Source organism: Rutilus rutilus (assembly GCF_951802725.1).
Source record: "Rutilus rutilus genome assembly, chromosome: 14".
NCBI classification, from domain to species: domain Eukaryota; kingdom Metazoa; phylum Chordata; class Actinopteri; order Cypriniformes; family Leuciscidae; genus Rutilus; species Rutilus rutilus.
In genome coordinates this window covers 22,266,836-22,285,624 of record NC_140219.1, presented here as the reverse complement: position 1 = coordinate 22,285,624, position 18,789 = coordinate 22,266,836, and the positions used below count along the sequence as shown (strand labels likewise).

The window sequence follows — 18,789 nt, the reverse complement described above, 5'->3', positions numbered from 1 at the left end:
TTAAATATTTTAAAACATATTTTTAAATATTTGTTACTAAAATATATATTTTTAAATATCTGCAATTAATAAAAAATAGTGCAGATATTATTAAAGAAATTTTATTTAAAAAAATATAATGATATATTAATATGTAATTAAATACAAAATCTACATGATATAACATATAAACATAACATACATTTTTTTTCTTTTATTTTACCTATTAAAGTTCATTATAACTGCCAAAAAATAAATAAATTTGTGTTTGTGACTAATTTGTGTTTGGGGAACAAAAACTACCCGTCTGTCACCTGATCAGTTGTGAAAAAATGTCATATCCTTTAACAATACATCTTGTATTGTTTGGCTGGATGTGACTATGGTTTTTGCCCATTGTGTGGCTGTGGTGAGCATCAATGAAAGCTTTCAAGCTTTATATTAGAGACTATGCGTACTCCCTGCAGTAAAACTAGCTGTTCTCTGATTTACAAGTAAAAACACAACCAAAAGTGCACATTTGAGATCACTTTGTCCTGTGCTGTTATCTTTAAACTTCAAATAAAGTGGCTCCTCTGATCCTCTAAAGTTGATCCCATGGACACACCCGAAAAAATTCATCCTCTCTGCCCCTCCTTGTTCTTTTCCCTTCCTTCGCTTCTTGGTATAGCACTGCGTGCATTGTAGTCATACGGGATGACTCACCCTGACACACCAACCCTGACTGCTGTTATTCACACTAGTTCATACAAGCAGACACACCTATGAGCCACTCACCAGGAAACACCCGTTCCCACATATCCTAGTATTGAACTATTACTATATTTTGTATGACTACTCCAGCATCGTTGGATAACTCACTTTATCCAAATGAAAAGCATGAGATCCTCTTGTTTAGATTACAGTGACTAATCTCACAAATATGCATTTGCCTCAAACTACAGAGCTTTGTTGCATTTGCTGTGGCCATTTCGTGTCTTTTTTTCCCCCTCACATGGTTTTGGAACTCTGCAGAAAAGCATGACTGTTTTGTTCCTTGACATTCTTCGCCTGTTTGTTATCCAAAAGTTTTTATTGCACTGGGGAGACAAAACTCCTACACCACGAAAGCAACAAGAGAACACTGGAACACATGCACACTGTTCCATTTGTTTCAAACGTTTTGTCTGTTCTTCTGGGTACAGTATTTCTAAGATGTCTGATAATGTCGTACGGTTTTCAAGTACTGGCTTCTGCAATACATTTCTTGTACATTTCATGTGTTTTTACTCAAAGCAACTTGCCACTCCCTTTGCTTCTTTACAAGGCAGACAGTATAACCTCTTTCTCGTTTGGAGAATCCATCCTTTGCTTACCATTACACAGCCCTGAATATGGGTGTGACACGTGGATTTGTTCACTATGCGCCTCAGGGTTTCTCTCTGCCTGTCTGTCTTTCCGTCTGTTTGCCTCAAAACCAACCAACCACCCTTCCTCCCACCCCAGAACCACACATGCACACCTACACTGTTTACCTGCATTGCTGACGTGATCTAAGGCAGCTGAAACAGCCCTTTAAATGAAGCAACCACAGATGTCTTACTCAATCAAATGTGAATTAGACCTTGTGAAACCTATTTTGTGAGATTAGGACAGGCTAAAACGAAGCAAAACTAGTGAGGGAGAATTTAGGGGTTTAGAGGAACATGTGAGATGCTTCAAGGAAAGGCTGCTTTTTGACAAGGATGAATTATTGATTTGGTCGCTGCAGGGTAAATCGTGCAGCAAACGAACCCCTTGCAGTGAACATAAAACAGGAAGAACTGAAAAAGTGTCAACGGTATGGTATAGGTGGCAAGTCCGATTAAATCCGTCTTCCAGGTATCGAATCAGCCATGCAAATCATGTGAAGTTCAATTGTTGCCTCAGGTTAGGTATACATTTCACTTTACTTTAATCCTGGGGTTACTTTTTATCTAAAAACTTTACATACTGTATAGTTGTGTGTGTGTGTTAAATATTAAGTTGATTCATTACAGAAGGGTAGTTGTGTTGGATTTAATATATATATATATATATATATATATATGAAGAGTTCAGATGCAAAAGCCTCTAAGTGCCATCTGAAATTGTCTTCTAGAATGATCATTTTTATCAAGCTTGTATATTTAAGTTAAGTAATTTCACCTAAATGACAATTAATAGGTAATTTGCATTGCCATTTAAGTGAAATTATTGAACTTAAATATACGAGCTTGATAAAAATGATAATTCTAGAAGAAAAGATGGCACTTAGAGGCTTTTGCATCTGAACTCTTCATATATATATATATATATATATATATATATATATATATATATACAGTGAGGAAAATAAGTATTTGAACACCCTGCTATTTTGCAAGTTCTCCCACTTGGAAATCATGGAGGGGTCTGAAATTGTCATCGTAGGTGCATGTCCACTGTGAGAGACATAATCAAAAAAAAAAAAAAAAAATCCAGAAATCACAATATATGATTTTTTAACTATTTATTTGTATGATACAGCTGCAAATAAGTATTTGAACACCTGTCTATCAGCTAGAATTCTGACCCTCAAAGACCTGTTAGTCTGCCTTTAAAATGTCCACCTCCACTCCATTTATTATCCTAAATTAGATGCACCTGTTTGAGGTCGTTAGCTGCATAAAGACACCTGTCCACCCCATACAATCAGTAAGAATCCAACTAGTAACATGGCCAAGACCAAAGAGCTGTCCAAAGACACTAGAGACAAAATTGTACACCTCCACAAGGCTGGAAAGGGCTACGGGGAAATTGCCAAGCAGCTTGGTGAAAAAAGGTCCACTGTTGGAGCAATCATTAGAAAATGGAAGAAGCTAAACATGACTGTCAATCTCCCTCGGACTGGGGCTCCATGCAAGATCTCACCTCGTGGGGTCTCAATGATCCTAAGAAAGGTGAGAAATCAGCCCAGAACTACACGGGAGGAGCTGGTCAATGACCTGAAAAGAGCTGGGACCACCGTTTCCAAGGTTACTGTTGGTAATACACTAAGACGTCATGGTTTGAAATCATGCATGGCACGGAAGGTTCCCCTGCTTAAACCAGCACATGTCAAGGCCCGTCTTAAGTTTGCCAATGACCATTTGGATGATCCAGAGGAGTCATGGGAGAAAGTCATGTGGTCAGATGAGACCAAAATATAACTTTTTGGTCATAATTCCACTAAACGTGTTTGGAGGAAGAAGAATGATGAGTACCATCCCAAGAACACCATCCCTACTGTGAAGCATGGGGGTGGTAGCGTCATGCGTTGGGGGTGTTTTTCTGCACATGGGACAGGGCGACTGCACTGTATTAAGGAGAGGATGACCGGGGCCATGTATTGCGAGATTTTGGGGAACAACCTCCTTCCCTCAGTTAGAGCATTGAAGATGGGTCGAGGCTGGGTCTTCCAACATGACAATGACCCGAAGCACACAGCCAGGATAACCAAGGAGTGGCTCTGTAAGAAGCATATCAAGGTTCTGGCGTGGCCTAGCCCGTCTCCAGACCTAAACCCAATAGAGAATCTTTGGAGGGAGCTCAAACTCTGTGTTTCTCAGCGACAGCCCAGAAACCTGACTGATCTAGAGAAGATCTGTGTGGAGGAGTGGGCCAAAATCCCTCCTGCAGTGTGTGCAAACCTGGTGAAAAACTACAGGAAACGTTTGACCTCTGTAATTGCAAACAAAGGCTACTGTACCAAATATTAACATTGATTTTCTCAGGTGTTCAAATACTTATTTGCAGCTGTATCATACAAATAAATAGTTAAAAAATCATACATTGTGATTTCTGGATTTTTTTTTTTAGATTATGTCTCTCACAGTGGACATGCACCTACGATGACAATTTCAGACCCCTCCATGATTTCTAAGTGGGAGAACTTGCAAAATAGCAGGGTGTTCAAATACCTATTTTCCTCACTGTATATATTATTTACATGATTGATTAAGACATTTTTGAGGCGGACATGCAAAGGCCATCACCTATCTTCAGTTTGCTGTATTGCGTAATGCAAACATCTTGAGTTAGATATAGATGCAGAGAATCCATCTTCAAAGGTTTGTGCTCTGAATTGCATACTTGCCTCAGTGAACTATCACAAATTAGTCTAATTACATTTAATTGAAAACTGGATTTAAAATGGTCACAGCCTTTATAATTTGAGTTAATTAGATTCATTTATTTTTATTTTTTTATATTTCGTTTATTGCATTTGTCATTGCGAGCATCTGTAATTTGCCTCTATTCTTACTTTGTTCATTCATTGATTCATTGATTCATACACTATGAAGTTATTTATTTATTTATACTTTTATTTATTTATTTATTTATTTTTCGTTCTGTCATTTTTAGTCCTTCATAAAATAACAGTCACAGAAAAATACAATTTGCATGTTTTTTAGAACGTTATATAAACATGAGTCAGAACATTCAAGAAAGCTAGAATGATATCTCAGGAATTTGTGCAGAGCTTGTTCTATTTAATGCAGCAAGAGTTTGAATGTATTGTTATGCTATGTTTGTTATCAGTCCTTCATATATTTTGCCATTCAAGCCGTTTGTTGGCTGTCTGATCAGTTGTTGAACTGAACTGTTGTCTTTGTAGCTTGTTTAAAATTAATAAACAAAAATCTCTGTACTTTGTTATACCTCATTTTAGACATGCACAAATCATTTTGTCAACATATACATGAAAGGTAATCGATTTTAATTCATAAAATGTAGCTTTTAACCATATAAAAATGTAAAATACTCAAACATGGAGCACTAAAACAAGACTTTGTTATTTTTACTTGTTATTCTTATTCAAAGATTCAATTGTTTAACTGCAGTGATGTTTCATCAATCCAGTTGTCACAAAATGAGAATGAAACTCCTCAGAGATTTACACTGTTGGATTTCTATTATGAAAATGCTATGGAAATTATGTTGGACTTGAGTGTACAGACACAGTGAACACATATCAAAGGCAATAAGCCCTCCTTCAGATGGCAACACATCTTTGATCTTTGTCATTAAAAACAAATGAAAACTAACAAAAGTAGAAAAAAAAAACCTATATACGTAAACTAATTCCAAATTATTTATCAGAAAAAAGTATGCATTATGCATCCACAGGACATTGTGGGGACACATTGCACTCACTATAGTATATGAACAGAACATAAGAAGACTAAGTTGTCACATCACAAGATACTCAGTAGCATTTGATTTAATCAAATCTCACAAATGTGGGCTTTGCTTGTATTTTTCTTTGAACATCTATAAAAACTCTATTCTACTATGCAAAGTAAAATTCCAATATTATTTTCGCTGTATCTGGATGAATAAAATCAGACTATAGCATCAACAGTCAAATAATGAAAACTAATTAAAGAAATTAACAGATATATAATTTGTTGTAATGTGATATTTTTCCTATTCATTTTTTAGGAAGAGACATGCACAAAATAATAATAATAATAATAATTTTACAAATGTACACTAGTGTTTGCTTAGTTTGAGTCATAGACTGTAAAAAAATAGGTTTGTGCCCTTCCTAAAAGATTGGGATCATGTGCCACCAAACCATGAGACATTTTATATGACGCAACAGTATAGGGCAACGGCAACGGGGCTAGTTGTCACAGTTTCTACTCCAGTTTACTCCAGGCTAATTTTTGAAAGTCAATTTCTGTACAGGCACATGCCTTAAAAATCTTGACTAAAAAGAAATTGTATTGAACATCGTAGGCCTATATGTTAACTAGGCCTACAATGTTTAAAACATTAAACGAATTGCCTCAATAAAAATGTGCCAACTTGCACCACCCTGATAATTAAAATGACTCTTGTCCTAAGAATTAAATCTGATTCCAATCCACATTCACGCGCTTTATCGCTGCGTTAAACCTGCATGTCACTCAAACAGTAGGTGGGCCGGACTAAAATTATGAGGGTCCACTCCCCTACTACACCATTACCCCCGCCCTCTTCTCCAGTGAAGAACTCCACAGACCTAGCCCAAACTCTGCCATTCTCCATAGCCCGGAGTTACAAGCAGACTGAGGAAAAGAAATAGCACTGAAGTGAGAGGAAGAGAGAGAAGTAACTAACAAAAACAAGAAAATAATAAAGCGAGGCTTCAAGCCTTGAGAAAGAAAGAGAGTACACGAATACGTCAAAGTTTAGTTTGGAAAGCGTGGTGGAAAACTTTTCTGGGCTGTGGCAGAAAGCTGTGGACCGCGGAGGATGCCAGAGCAAAGGTGTTGAAGGTTCCAGGTATGTTTGTGTATCTCCTGAGGTTAATGAGTTATGCAGTTCTGGTGTGCGACGCTCACGTTGCATTTAAAGTAGTTTTCCAGAGACTGTGTGAACTTCTAATATTCTTAATTATGCCGGAAAACGCTATCTATTTGCTTATTTGGTTCTTAGAAAGTCTGTTATATGTCTCAAAATCGTTTGTGTCATAAAACGTATCATCTGTATTGTTGAAGATGAAGAGGGTGGGTGTGTATCTGCTCAATTGTCATCTGTTGCGCACGTTATTTTTTCTCCTAACATGACTAAAGTTTGTTCAGAATTCTGCGTTTATTTAGTTAAACTTGACCTGCTAAATCGTTCAGAAGAAAAAAGGATTTATAACTAAGGCAAATATTCTGGGTTTTTGCATGTCATGCAAAAGATACACCCAAAGAGTGCAACGTGGATAAGAAGGTTGTTGTCTCTGACTTTGCCCACGCTGTAAAACAAAATAATAAAAGTTAAAAAGAAAGCTATATGCTCTATTATCATTTCCCTCCTCCCACAGAAATGCATTTTTATACAGTAACACAGTCGTTTCACACTTCCATAGCATTTTTATCTTTCCCCTTGAAACGAGTATTATCCTGCCATACCAAATCTGGTCATAGCTCAAGATTTTTGGTCAACGTCAGCACATATTCTGCACTGTGGATGCATCGTTTTCTCATATTTTTGTGCTTACTTTTTTTTTTTTAGATGGAGTTTTAATTTGTTTTAAAGATTCTTAATATCCTTAAAAAATAAAATGTGAATGTTTTAAATTTAGTTTGGGAATTCTGTCCTGTTTTGCCTTGATTTTCTTAACCTGGAGCCCTGGCCAGGGTGTGGGCAGTGAGTAAGAGGGGGAGGAGGGGGTAATGGAATGTAGTGGTTTGGAAAGACTTACTAATTGAAACCAGGTTTGAAGCACAGAGGGGGAAAGTAAGGCTTGCTATGCAGGAGAAAGAATAAGGTGTTTTATTCACGCCCGACTGCGCCATGACTTGAAGTTATGGAGCTGTTTTTCAGTAGGATCACTGAAGGTTTCTTGTAACAAAATTAACTAATAGAGGAATAGATAAAAGAGAGTGAGACTGACATAAAGGGGAGTGTTGCAAACCAGTGCTGAGAGTTTGGAGATATCCATGGAGTGTTGACATCCAAAAAGCTGTCTTTCAGTTTATCTGATTTAAGATATCTTTTTAAAATGTCCACAAGCAGATTTTTTCACATTTGGAGCCCATCCCCCTTCTCCTGCCACACCCAAACTTTCTTCTGTTTTGTCAGAACAGATGACTCCATAGCAGACTAAAGCGTCAACCAGTAGTACTGTACTATAATAAAGCTGTAATAAAGCAACTTTATTGAAATTGTTATAATTTTAGTACATTTTTTCATAAACTAGAAAAATTTGGCTGTGCAAGGGTATGTCTTTGGAGTCCAATGTTAAGTTTTCTATGTGTGTCGCTGCCTCAATTTCAGCAATCTCTTTCAACCTTGGTTGTATTTGAAGGTTACAAAGTGTTTGGTTTAAAACAGAACAGTGAGCTTCTTGCTTATCTTGAATGATATAGGATTTGAATGTTGAGTAGAAACAATGTTTGGTGGCCTGTGTCTTTATCTGATGCGTGATTGTCCTGGAGGTTTACAGTGGAGGCACAACTTTCTCCTCCTCTGTGTTGATAGGTCAGATTAGGGTGTGCTTCATAGGACCTTCTATTCCAGTGTGAAAACGGAAAGAGTCTGGACTTGTGCACACTTCCTTTGTCGTTTCCTTAAAGGCTTGTCGAGGACTTGCGATGGGAACGCCAAGGGAGGAGTGGCAGGCTTCGTAACGGAATGTTTCATTCTCTTATTTGTTTGTTTTCTCACATCTTGAATCTTCATTTTTTCATACAGAATGAAAGAAGTCAACTCCGTGAATATGTGATTATCCATCACAGATAAGTTGTCAGCCCACTTGCTTTCGTAGATAATACCTTACAGGATGTAGGGATCATTTGAAGAGTTTTGAAGTATGAAGTCTGAGCTGAAGACTTTGTTGCATTATCTTGGTACACGTCTTCCTGTTCAGACAGACCCTGGAGTTATCATCATTCCATGGTTGAGAAATACTGGCTTGAAGCTAAAACAAAGTTGGACAATACATTATGGCTTTGCCAATATGGATCTGAGTCAGAGTCAGGCATTCATATTTCACAATTTAGTACAGAGAACAGAGTAACACATAGTCTTGTGCACATATGCCTTAATGGCAGATTCTCAAGATTTACATGAAGTTGTTTTTAGCCCATATGTAGTTTTTTAGTATCAAGAGATTTGTCTTCACACATGTACGGGCGTTTCCAATTGATCCCGTTTACTGCCTTATGATGTTTTTTTTTATATATATATTTTAATAGTATTATCTTCTGTTTAACATATAATTTTTTATTATTGTTGTCATTTTGGTCATTTTGGGAATTTCCTTTTTGTATGCGCGTCTACAACACATGATAGACTGTACTTCCATTGTACTTCTGCAATCCAGTTGGATTACTAGATTACATTTGCTGTTGTGCTTGAAATAGAAGATACGGTCTGCATTTGATTAAGGTTTAGGATCACATGACAGTAGGATGGTTAGTCTGTTTATAGTTTATAAGCTTCAATTTCCAAGGCTGGCCATTTTGGTCTGACATTAATGCTTCAATTATGTGTGAGTCCTCTTGTTTTCAGAAACAGATACTTTTAAAAATGGTGTGCTTCATACACTTAAACTGTAATTTACTTGGGTAACAAGTAAATGCACTTACTTGCATGACATGTAGCAATTATTCCCTGGTAGCCACACCTGTCATTGCTGATTGACATAATGGGTTAAATATTGATTTTAGTTTGTTCAATTAAAATGCACAAAGTACAAATTAGTGCAATTAGTGATAGTGTTTACTGGTAACTACTAGTACCTATATAGTTAAAGGCCACTGTTTATTTTGTTCAGGTGATATTCTATCATGATTTGATTACAATATGCTTCAAGTATGTAAAATGACCAAATAATATTCCATATCAATGAATAACAGCAAAGATATACACTGCAGTGACACTACATACACGGCTGCTTGTGACGATATTGTTTCAAAGTAGCACGCTTATTTGGAAAAAAAATATTTTATATGGCAAATAACATTGAGGCCATATTTTAATAGTTCTAATGCATTAAAAAGTATTCTTTAAGGTGATCTGATGATCTGCATTTATTGACGTAGACTTAACATTTGACTACAGCTCGGACTACATCACACCATTTCAGTAATGTAGGTATGCACATCTACTTGTTTACAACAGCACAAGGAGACGCAGCAGAGGTTAGATCATTCTAGGTGCAGTTTACATGAGTTTGTTTCTAGTTGAATTGTAGATAAGAGTTAAGATCTGACTAATTTAGATGTTTCAAACCACATACCTTTTCACTTCTACAAAACACCGGGCAGTGCTGTTTCAGACCTAACTATAAAACCATCTGATGGTAGCTGGTAAGCGAACCACCTTCCCATCAGTCATCACTACGTATTTGATTGCTGACTCATATCCTTTGACTCCGTTTGAAAAGCCTTGTTAGCAGGATAAACAAACATGTCAGGATAGACAAAAAACGTGACTCAATGTGAATACTGACAGCCTTTAGCTAATATACATGTATCTGAATTATGTAAATGTTTCTCTAATATTTAATTAATCAAGATTTATTTAATGTAATTCACTTTTTTTAATGGTTTCATCTTTTTGATTCCTGTTTGTTCCTCTAAATAGTTGATATTTCCACAACAATATTGAAAGCGTATGTCTTTGCACGAGAGTTTGGTCACTTTGTGGGTTTGAATTGAGCCCATGTGGAAGTAAAAGTTGAATTTTTAACCAAATTGTAGTTATCCCTTTTTATGTATGAGCTCTTGCTTTGTCAAAATTGCCTGCCTCTTGCAAGGAAAATGAATGATGAGCATTTAATGGAGAAATATGACTTGTACTTGTTACAATAAAAAGTATCCTGTAATTTGCTTTGGAAAAACGTGTCCGCTAAAGAGCCAAGTAACCAAGCATCTCCTGTAAGCAAAGCCAAAGCCCACAATTTATGTTATTACATTGTGTAACGGCTGACTGTATGTGTGTGCGTCGGTTATTATACATTGCAACACTTTAATGGAAAAAGTGTGGCATTAAACCCTAGCAGTGGCTTTTCTATAATTAGTGGTTTGGTTGTTTCCCAACAATTCTGTCACTTATCTGCCCCTCTGCATTGCTGAACCTTTACAAATGTGAGCTATTGCACAACTATAAATCCACATTTACATTGGACCACTAAGACCTCTTAAACCATGCAGACAATCATTTTATGACTTCTTTTGCTGTGCATTAATCAGTGTCATGAGGGGCTACTGTTAGTCTTTATACATTTGGAAATCGGCTGGCTTCTTTCCTTTAATGAAATAAGAAAAAGATCAGGTTTCCATGCTTTATTGGGTGTTAGTAAGTGGAAACTTTGAAAGAGTACCCTGTTTTTGTACCCAGCTCAGACCCACTGGGTGAGTTAAGTGGTTGGGTAGAGAGTAGGACATTGCTTTGGTGTTAGTCACTGCAGGAGAGGCTGGGCTCTCTTCCAGTTGGCCTGACGGCTCTATCAAGGAATGCGTGTGACTGGAGGCCTGGGTGGGGCTCTCAGCTCTCTGTGCGCTATGTGCGGGCTTGAGAGATGGTGTGCGTTTAGGTTCTCTCTTATTGTGCGAAGGGCGTGTCCCCAGCTTTGGATTTGCAACGTTTGCCGCCTGTGTTGTGCTATAAAGTCTGCTCTTTTTAGATTTGCACAGTTGTTGCCAAACGACCTCTGCCAGATGGAAGCATTGCGGTGTCGTCTGACACATCTTAGACCTGTGATTATGGTCGCGTTTTGTACTAGTACCAGTCTTTCTCATGCACGACAATAGAAACTTTATGTAAGGATATTTATTCCGTGAAATTGAGTGGTTGCAAAACTTTTTAAAGCTAGATGGCATTCTTTTAAATTCAGTACGTGCAAAACTTTGTTAGTAAAAATTATTAGTGAGCTTGTTTGAAACCTGTGGTTTTGTTCGGCAAGCTCCACCTTTACAGAGGTGACAGCAAACTTGATACAACTAAGTGCAGGGTTAGTAGATGTCACCCGTTTGAGTGTACACAGCTGCTCTGCCAAATGTTGTTCTTTGCAAACAGTGTGACAGCCCCGTCCAGACTGGCCTTTATCACAGCGAGCCTATTACTATTTCAGTCACAGCTCAGAAATAACCGTCCGTTAATGAAACGACAGGGTAGTGATAGGTTCTAGCAATGGTTTCCAAATAATAGACAAATAAGTTAGAGCTGGCAAAGGGAAAACGCAATGCGTTTTCGTTCCTACTGATTCGACCCCTTCAGAATAGCAGCTCATTTTCAGGACGTATTGTGCAAACTCCTCATCAAGTGATTGCTTTTGTAAATGTTTAGAGCAAAGTTTTGTCCATTCTTTTTTCAGTGGGACAGAGAAGTACTTTGATTATAAGTTAGGGTAAATATACCATTTTCTTGGGGCAGCTTTAAATGAACACTTTTGCTGTTAACAGTTGTTTTCTAGCAGAGTCAATAACAGTGGAATTGTTCCGAGGAGAATTGATATCAGGGCAGGTCCACGCAAGCGTGTACCTGTCTGTGCTGAATCCAGCATTTGTTTGCAGTGTTAGTGTTACATGAAGTCTTTTCATGCTTTTCTGCTGTAGACGAAAGCAACCACATCTGTGATCCGACTTCAGTCATAAGGCTTAAAAAAAGATATTAGCATCACTGAAACCACATTTAATTGATCTCTCTTATAGTGTTCACAGAAACGGACATGCATCTTGTCTTGCTTTAAAGGTCTGAAAGACATGTTTATGTAACAAAAAAAAATTCCCAACATTTCTCTAGCCTAGACTAAAAGGCTTAAAACAGATATCTCTTTGTCCTCATCCTCCTCCATGCAGAAATTATCAAAAGGGAATGCTAAATTGGACTGGAAGTCACGGGACAGCTTTAAAGGCCATGCAGCATGAAGGACAATTCAACACTTTAAAGATTTAAATATTGTATATAACAGCTTATGTCTCTTGCATACACAAACTCAGTAGTTTGTGTCCTTGATAATGCCTCTCTGAGTTGAGGGAGTATTTTATTTGTTGTTTTATAAGAAGTCATTTGATTCAGCCTTGATTATAGCCTTGCATGATATCAAGCAATTGGTTAACTAGAGAGTTGCATTATTTAAACAAATACTGAGTGGAGCAAATATTGAACTACTTGACAGAGGAGGAGTTTCCCACATGAATTGGCCATCTAAACCTTTTCATTAAATTAAATGAAAAACTACTGATCCCCCTACCTCTTTTTTATTTTTTCATGTAAGATAAGAGTGGATAATGATGTTTGATAATTTGGTTTCTGTGAAATTAAATGAGCGAAATGACTGCGTAGTTTAGTCTCCAGTGTCTTAGGCCATACCATGTGACTAGTGAAGCTTTTAGGCGATCAAATGAGGATTTGCACATGATGTTTGCTTTCCTGTGAGAAATTTACATGGACTTTAATTTTGCTTGTGGCAAGTGAGTTTCATGGCATTGGCATGGTTACTATGAATGGCTTGCTACATCTCACTTGGTTTTAGTTTACAGTCATCTTGAATTACTTCGTGACATCAACGATGCAAACAAAGGCCTAGGTGACAGTGTGAGAATTTAATTTACTGATATATACTTTTTTAATTTTAGACAACTGAAATTGTCATTTAATTAAACACAGTAAAATCTGAGAATGACGTGCAATTTCGCTCTTTCTGTCAATGCTCATGATTCCCAGTGTTTAGAGCACAGGGTGGATTTGCAGTCATGTGAGGATGAGTTTATTTTGAGGGAGTGATGTTGGTAATTGTATTTAACAATAGCTACTAATCAAACTTGGAATTTAAACACAAAGCTAATTGTGTGTTTCTGCCTAGGAAAAAACTATTAAGACAATTGTTAAACAGAAACATCCAGAGGAAATATTTAAGCTTGTGCAGACACTTAAGCTCCCGTCTTGCAAAGGAAAACTTGTGTGCTCATATTGTAACTGTTTCAGTCACTGTCGCCCTCTTAGGGCAAAGCAAAGTATAAAACCAACTAGGGTGGGGCTGCATTTTTTTAAGGAAAAGGGAAATGAAGTCTGCCTGATTCACTAGCTTAAGGTCTCGAAACCATGCAAACTAAACTATTTGTATTAAGAGCTTTTCACTTTAAAAGATAACAGGGTGATGGTTGTTTTATTCCTTTTCCACTTAATGTACATTTTGTAATTGACCGTTTTTGATTTTTCGGACAGTTTGATGCATGGAAATATTTGGAAAATACATTGCTTTCTTTCAGAATATAACGGAAGACGAGAGAGAGTTTGAGCTTTAGCTTTGGCAATTCAGTAGGTTCCCTTATCCTCCTGGAGTTAAATTACATTTTTGCAAGGTTTTATTTGATCAATTTGTTTGGAATGTTAATGCTAAATAGAATGATTACAGTGCACTTAAACCTGTCAAACCTGATATGATTTTATAGTAGGTGCATTCTAAATGATTTGTTGTTAATAACTAAATCCATTTAACTTTTTAGATCTTAATATTATTTTAGATTTAAGATTTGCACTCATTTTATTGTTTATCATAAATTCCACCTTGAGGGTTGCACAACCCTACCTACTGTGAGAATATGACACTCCTTATGCACGTTTGTCTTCTCTCAATGTAGGCAGACCAGCCGTTAAGAGGTGCTCTTTCCTATTGCCACAGTCTAGTTTGTCAAGACACTGGTTTTCCTCAATGCTGCAAAAGATGCTTGCTTGAAAAAAACATATTTGATTATATCTTAATGAATAGAAGAAAATATCCATGTTCATTTGTTCAGATGTCTTTGGTGTGAATGCTCCTAGTGCAGTCAGACCATCTCAGGAGGTACTCTGAGTGTAAAGTGGGGTTGGCTTATAACGTGTATAAAACATCAGCTACTGTATAAGACCAACTAGAAGCTTCTGCAAATTAGTTGCTTTGACAGCGGACTGAATGAAAGCATCAGCGGTAACGCCTACTTGCCTTTTAGCAATAACTACTTGGTGTATGTTATGTCACCTAATTAGGATTCATGGGCCAAGCTGTTTCTTTTCAAATCTACTAAGTCAATTTTTAAAACTGTTAAATCCAGGGGTCTCCTTTTTGCTTGTTTTGTTTCAGTGTCTTACACACTATAGTATAGTAAGTTGCTCTTTGTTGCTAGACCTTAAAGCTTGGGTCCTTTAGGTCCTCATTACAACTCAACAGTTAACAAAGATGTGTTCTATTTCATTGCTGAAGTCTTATGGTTGCACAAACACCTGCGGTATTATGAAGTATCTGCTTACATGGATCATTTCAGATCATATGATTTTGGGTTGCCAAACTTTAAGCAGATACTCTCCAAATAATGCTCTAGTAGTGTCATGGTTTATACTCTTGTGAAAGCTAAAGGTTGCCTCACAATCACATATGGTCGTTTGAGATGTGCCTGCTGGGGCACAAATAATGTATTATACACTGGTTTAGTGGCATGTTATGTGCCACTGTTGCCTCTAATTGTTCCACATTTTAGACATGGATGTGCAGATGTGCCTTTTTTCCCATTCACAGAGAAAATGCATTACGAGGAATCTGTCAGAGCTGTGAGAACAATTGCTGCACAAATAGCACTTTAGATCATATAGTTTTAAAAAAGGGTGAAGGAAGTGGAACCTGTATAAATCGGTGGTACAAGATTGAGTGCAGGGTGTGGCATCATGTTAAAGGGATAGGTAACCACACAGTTGATGGTAGCCATTGGCTTCCATAGTAGGAAAAAAATAAACTATGGAAGTGGATGGCTACCGTCAAACTATCTGGTTACCAACGTTCTTTAAAACATCTTCTTTTGTGTTCAGCAGAAGAAAGAAACTCATGCAGGTTTCAACAACTTGAGGGTGATGACAACATTTTCCTTTTTGGGTGAACTATCCCTTTAAGAGGCAGAACGTATAACTAGCTGGGAGTGAAATAATAAGCTTTTGCAGTGCTTGCTAGGGAGTTCTTGGGTACACAGCACTGTAGGTTTTCCCCTTCTCCTTTCATAAATACTGGCTTTAGCCAACAATAATAAGGATTTTTTCCTGGATTTTGGTTTCACAGCTTCCATGTCTCATGCTTTACATTTCTCCCACTGTGGACTTTGTTTTACTGAAATTGCATGCACACTGTAAAAAATATGATCATAAGGAATGGCAACATGTGTTTTTACATTGCTTTTACTCATAAAAAAGTTGAAATTGCTTAACTTATTTTGATAAGTTATACAAGATTCAACTCAAAAATTTTCTTTTTAAGTCAGACTCAAGTCAATTTGATGTAATTGAAGTTGAAATAAACATCCAAGTTGATTGTATACTAAATTTAAGGCAGTTAAGGCAAAACATTTTTGTATTTTTTTTACAGTGCAGAGAGTTCTGATATCTATTAAGTGCAAATATTGTGCATTATGCTGTTGCATGTGTGATGTGATGACAATTAAAAAAAAAATGTTTTTTAAGAATTTGTACTTTAACAACCTGTGACAGTCACATAATAAAATCTAATATACAAGCCTTGTAATCTTTCATTGCATGGCACAGTGTTTTTTTTTTTCTCTTCAGTGTTGTTTATAATGTTAAGGCTGTCTATCCCCTTAATATTTGTCCGCCTCTCTGATAGTCCTTTAGCATAGGTAGAATATTTTGTGTACAATTCACATGGGGCGCAAATGTTTTGTGGTCTGTGCTGTGGTATCGAGGGAAGCCAGATTGACTCTCTCAAATTATCTTTTCTGTACTGTCCTGCCCTGTCTTGCCTGGAGAACAATGGTCAACATGGACTCAAAACCAGGCCTCTTTCTCCCCATATTTAGTGGGAGGCAAGTGTTATTTATAATTTAAGGGGGAGGGAATGTTCTCATTCTAGAAAGTAAACAGAATTTCTCCGGTCCATTATGATGAATCTTTTTAGAGTCCCTATTCCCAGAAGAGAGACTGTACATTTTTAAAGCATATTTCTTATAAAGGTGAATTATCAACTTTTAGAATTACATTCTTATTTAAGAATATAAACCATTAAACATGATCTAAGAGTATATACTTTTCTTACTTATAGATGAACTTAAATCTAATATAGACACAGACTACGCAGAATAAAACGCAGAATAAGCAGCAACTTTAACTATGATTTGTTTATTTAATTCTTGAATAACCATAAACCTTTGCAGTTCCTTGACCATTGCTGAAAGAGTAAATATATTTAAATTTATATAATTAACTTTATCTATCATTGCTCAGTTTCATGAATAGTTGAGAGTTTCACACTCGCCTTCAATATTTTTCAGCATTGTATTCACACATTTTATTTTGAGTGTACATTCCTTCAGTAATCCACTAAGGTCAGGGTCAGGCTTTTTTCAGAAGTGGGTATACTTACTATTTTCAAGGGAGCATTCAGGTTACTTGAATAACTCTCATACATGATCCCACCAAATTCATGATCGCATGAGACAAATCTTCTTTCTGTTTTAGTCTACAGATTTGACTTTAGTTGTGCTTGGCTTTTGCTACATTAATTCGTTTTTTTTTTTCCTTTTGATTTAAGCAACTTTTTATTTTTAATTATATAATTATATAATTATTTTTTCCTTTTGATTTAAGCATTAGCCATTTAAGCTAATGGCTATGCACTTTTCTTTTTTTTCTTTTTTTTTCAGCATGTGCCCAGTTTCTTATTGTTTCCTCAGATTCTAGAGATTTAAAAATGCTGGATCTAATTAGATATTTTGTAGCTGTTATGTTATTTTATATTTATATTATGTTACTGCTATTACATAGAGTTATTCTGAGATCATACAAGAAAATAAATTCAGTGCCACTGACTGTATCAAGTATATAATTTATAATTAAAATAACTTTATTTGAAAATGTTTAGTGAAATATGCAAGTAGGTGTTTTCATATCCAAAAGGTCCTGTGTAATTGTAGTGTGGATGATTGTGAGGGGGTGAATATCTCTAAAACAAATAACTTATTGTTTTGAAAGCTGGAATGCCAGGCCCACATGTCAGCTAAATAACTTCATGTTAAGCAATGCTCATCAAGTAAAAACCACCCTGCTCTGCAAGCTACTGTTTGATATTCATTTTAAGGATATCAAATGGTTTTAAATATGTTTAAGCTGTATACTAAACTGAGCCTAATACATTTAGTGACTGTAGCGTTTGGCTTATTTGCAATACATAAGAAGTTATTGCTCTTGTTGTGAAGTGTTTTATGCTGTTCAGTGCTTTTTGTCAAAATGCTGAAGAAATACAAGGGATACAGATAGTCTGTTCAAACTAGAAATATGTTCTAAGTTCCCATAGAGAAATCATGCTTGTTTAATCAACTTTTTGTTGGAGATTGTATTGCCATCTAGTGGTCACAGATTGATCCTCATTTACAGTTGTTGTTTTTGTGTGTGTATTAAGGAAAGAACAAGTGCTGACACGGTCCACACTAGGGGGCAGGCGAAGGAGTAACACATTTAGAGGTATACTGAATGAATAGATGCATGTTATAGCTATGTGATGTTAATAGCTGTATGTAATTTACAGCATAGCAATTGATGAAAAAGTTTTGTATAACATTTTTAGATGATTGCTTGTGATCATTTATCTCTCAATCAAAACTTTAGCCTATTAACTCAATCAAAACTACACATTAGGCAACATATACCTAGTATATTTTGTATTGTATTATAACAGTTCTACTCTGTTTTATTGTGTAATGTTTTCTCATTTTATTTATTTATTGATAATTTTTTTTAAAGATGGCTGACGAGCAGGAAACAAGGGAAGTGCTTTACCCACAGTGGATGGGCCCTGATAAGCATGGGCTCACCATAGAACAAAAAGGTCAAGGAGAGATTTTTGTCACAGAGGTGAAAGAAGAGTCCCCTTCTGCTCATACTGGAAATGTATATGAAGGTATGTAGTTAAAATAACCCTGCATGCTCTGATGTATTGTGCAAACATTTAGAAAATCTTATTTTCTAATATTTCTAGAATGTTTGATACTTAGAGCAACATTTGAGCAGCATTCCCTTTTTTGGTGTTGAGCTATTGTCTGTGAGCTAACGCTCTTGTAGTTCTTCCAAATACAATTTACATATTGTTTAGTTTGAACTTTCCATGTACTGCCCTTTGTAACAGGTGACCAAATTGTGGGGGCCACCATTTACTTTGACAACATGAGCTCAGAAGAAACAGCTGAGCTACTGAAGACTCTAAACCGACATAAGGTTGGACTAAAATTACAAAACAAGACTGGAGACAAGTCACCTTGCCGCTCTCCAATGGGAACATTGTCGTGGGAAGGACGTGGAGGGTTAGGAGGCTCTAGTTCAGACATTCTCCTG

At 36.5% G+C, this 18,789-nt stretch overlaps 1 protein-coding gene across 1 annotated transcript in view; it reads left to right on the top strand.

The window, feature by feature from the left end:
• The first annotated feature begins 5,925 nt into the window (after positions 1–5,925).
• The window catches only part of ahnak (AHNAK nucleoprotein), a 32,465-nt gene continuing 19,601 nt past the window's right edge, over positions 5,926–18,789 (top strand). The window contains exons 1-4 of the mRNA XM_084430310.1: positions 5,926–6,270; positions 17,861–17,922; positions 18,202–18,358; positions 18,584–18,789. Coding sequence (XP_084286436.1) covers positions 18,202–18,358; positions 18,584–18,789 — 363 coding nt within the window. The 5' untranslated portion in view covers positions 5,926–6,270; positions 17,861–17,922. The remainder of the gene's footprint in view (positions 6,271–17,860; positions 17,923–18,201; positions 18,359–18,583) is intronic.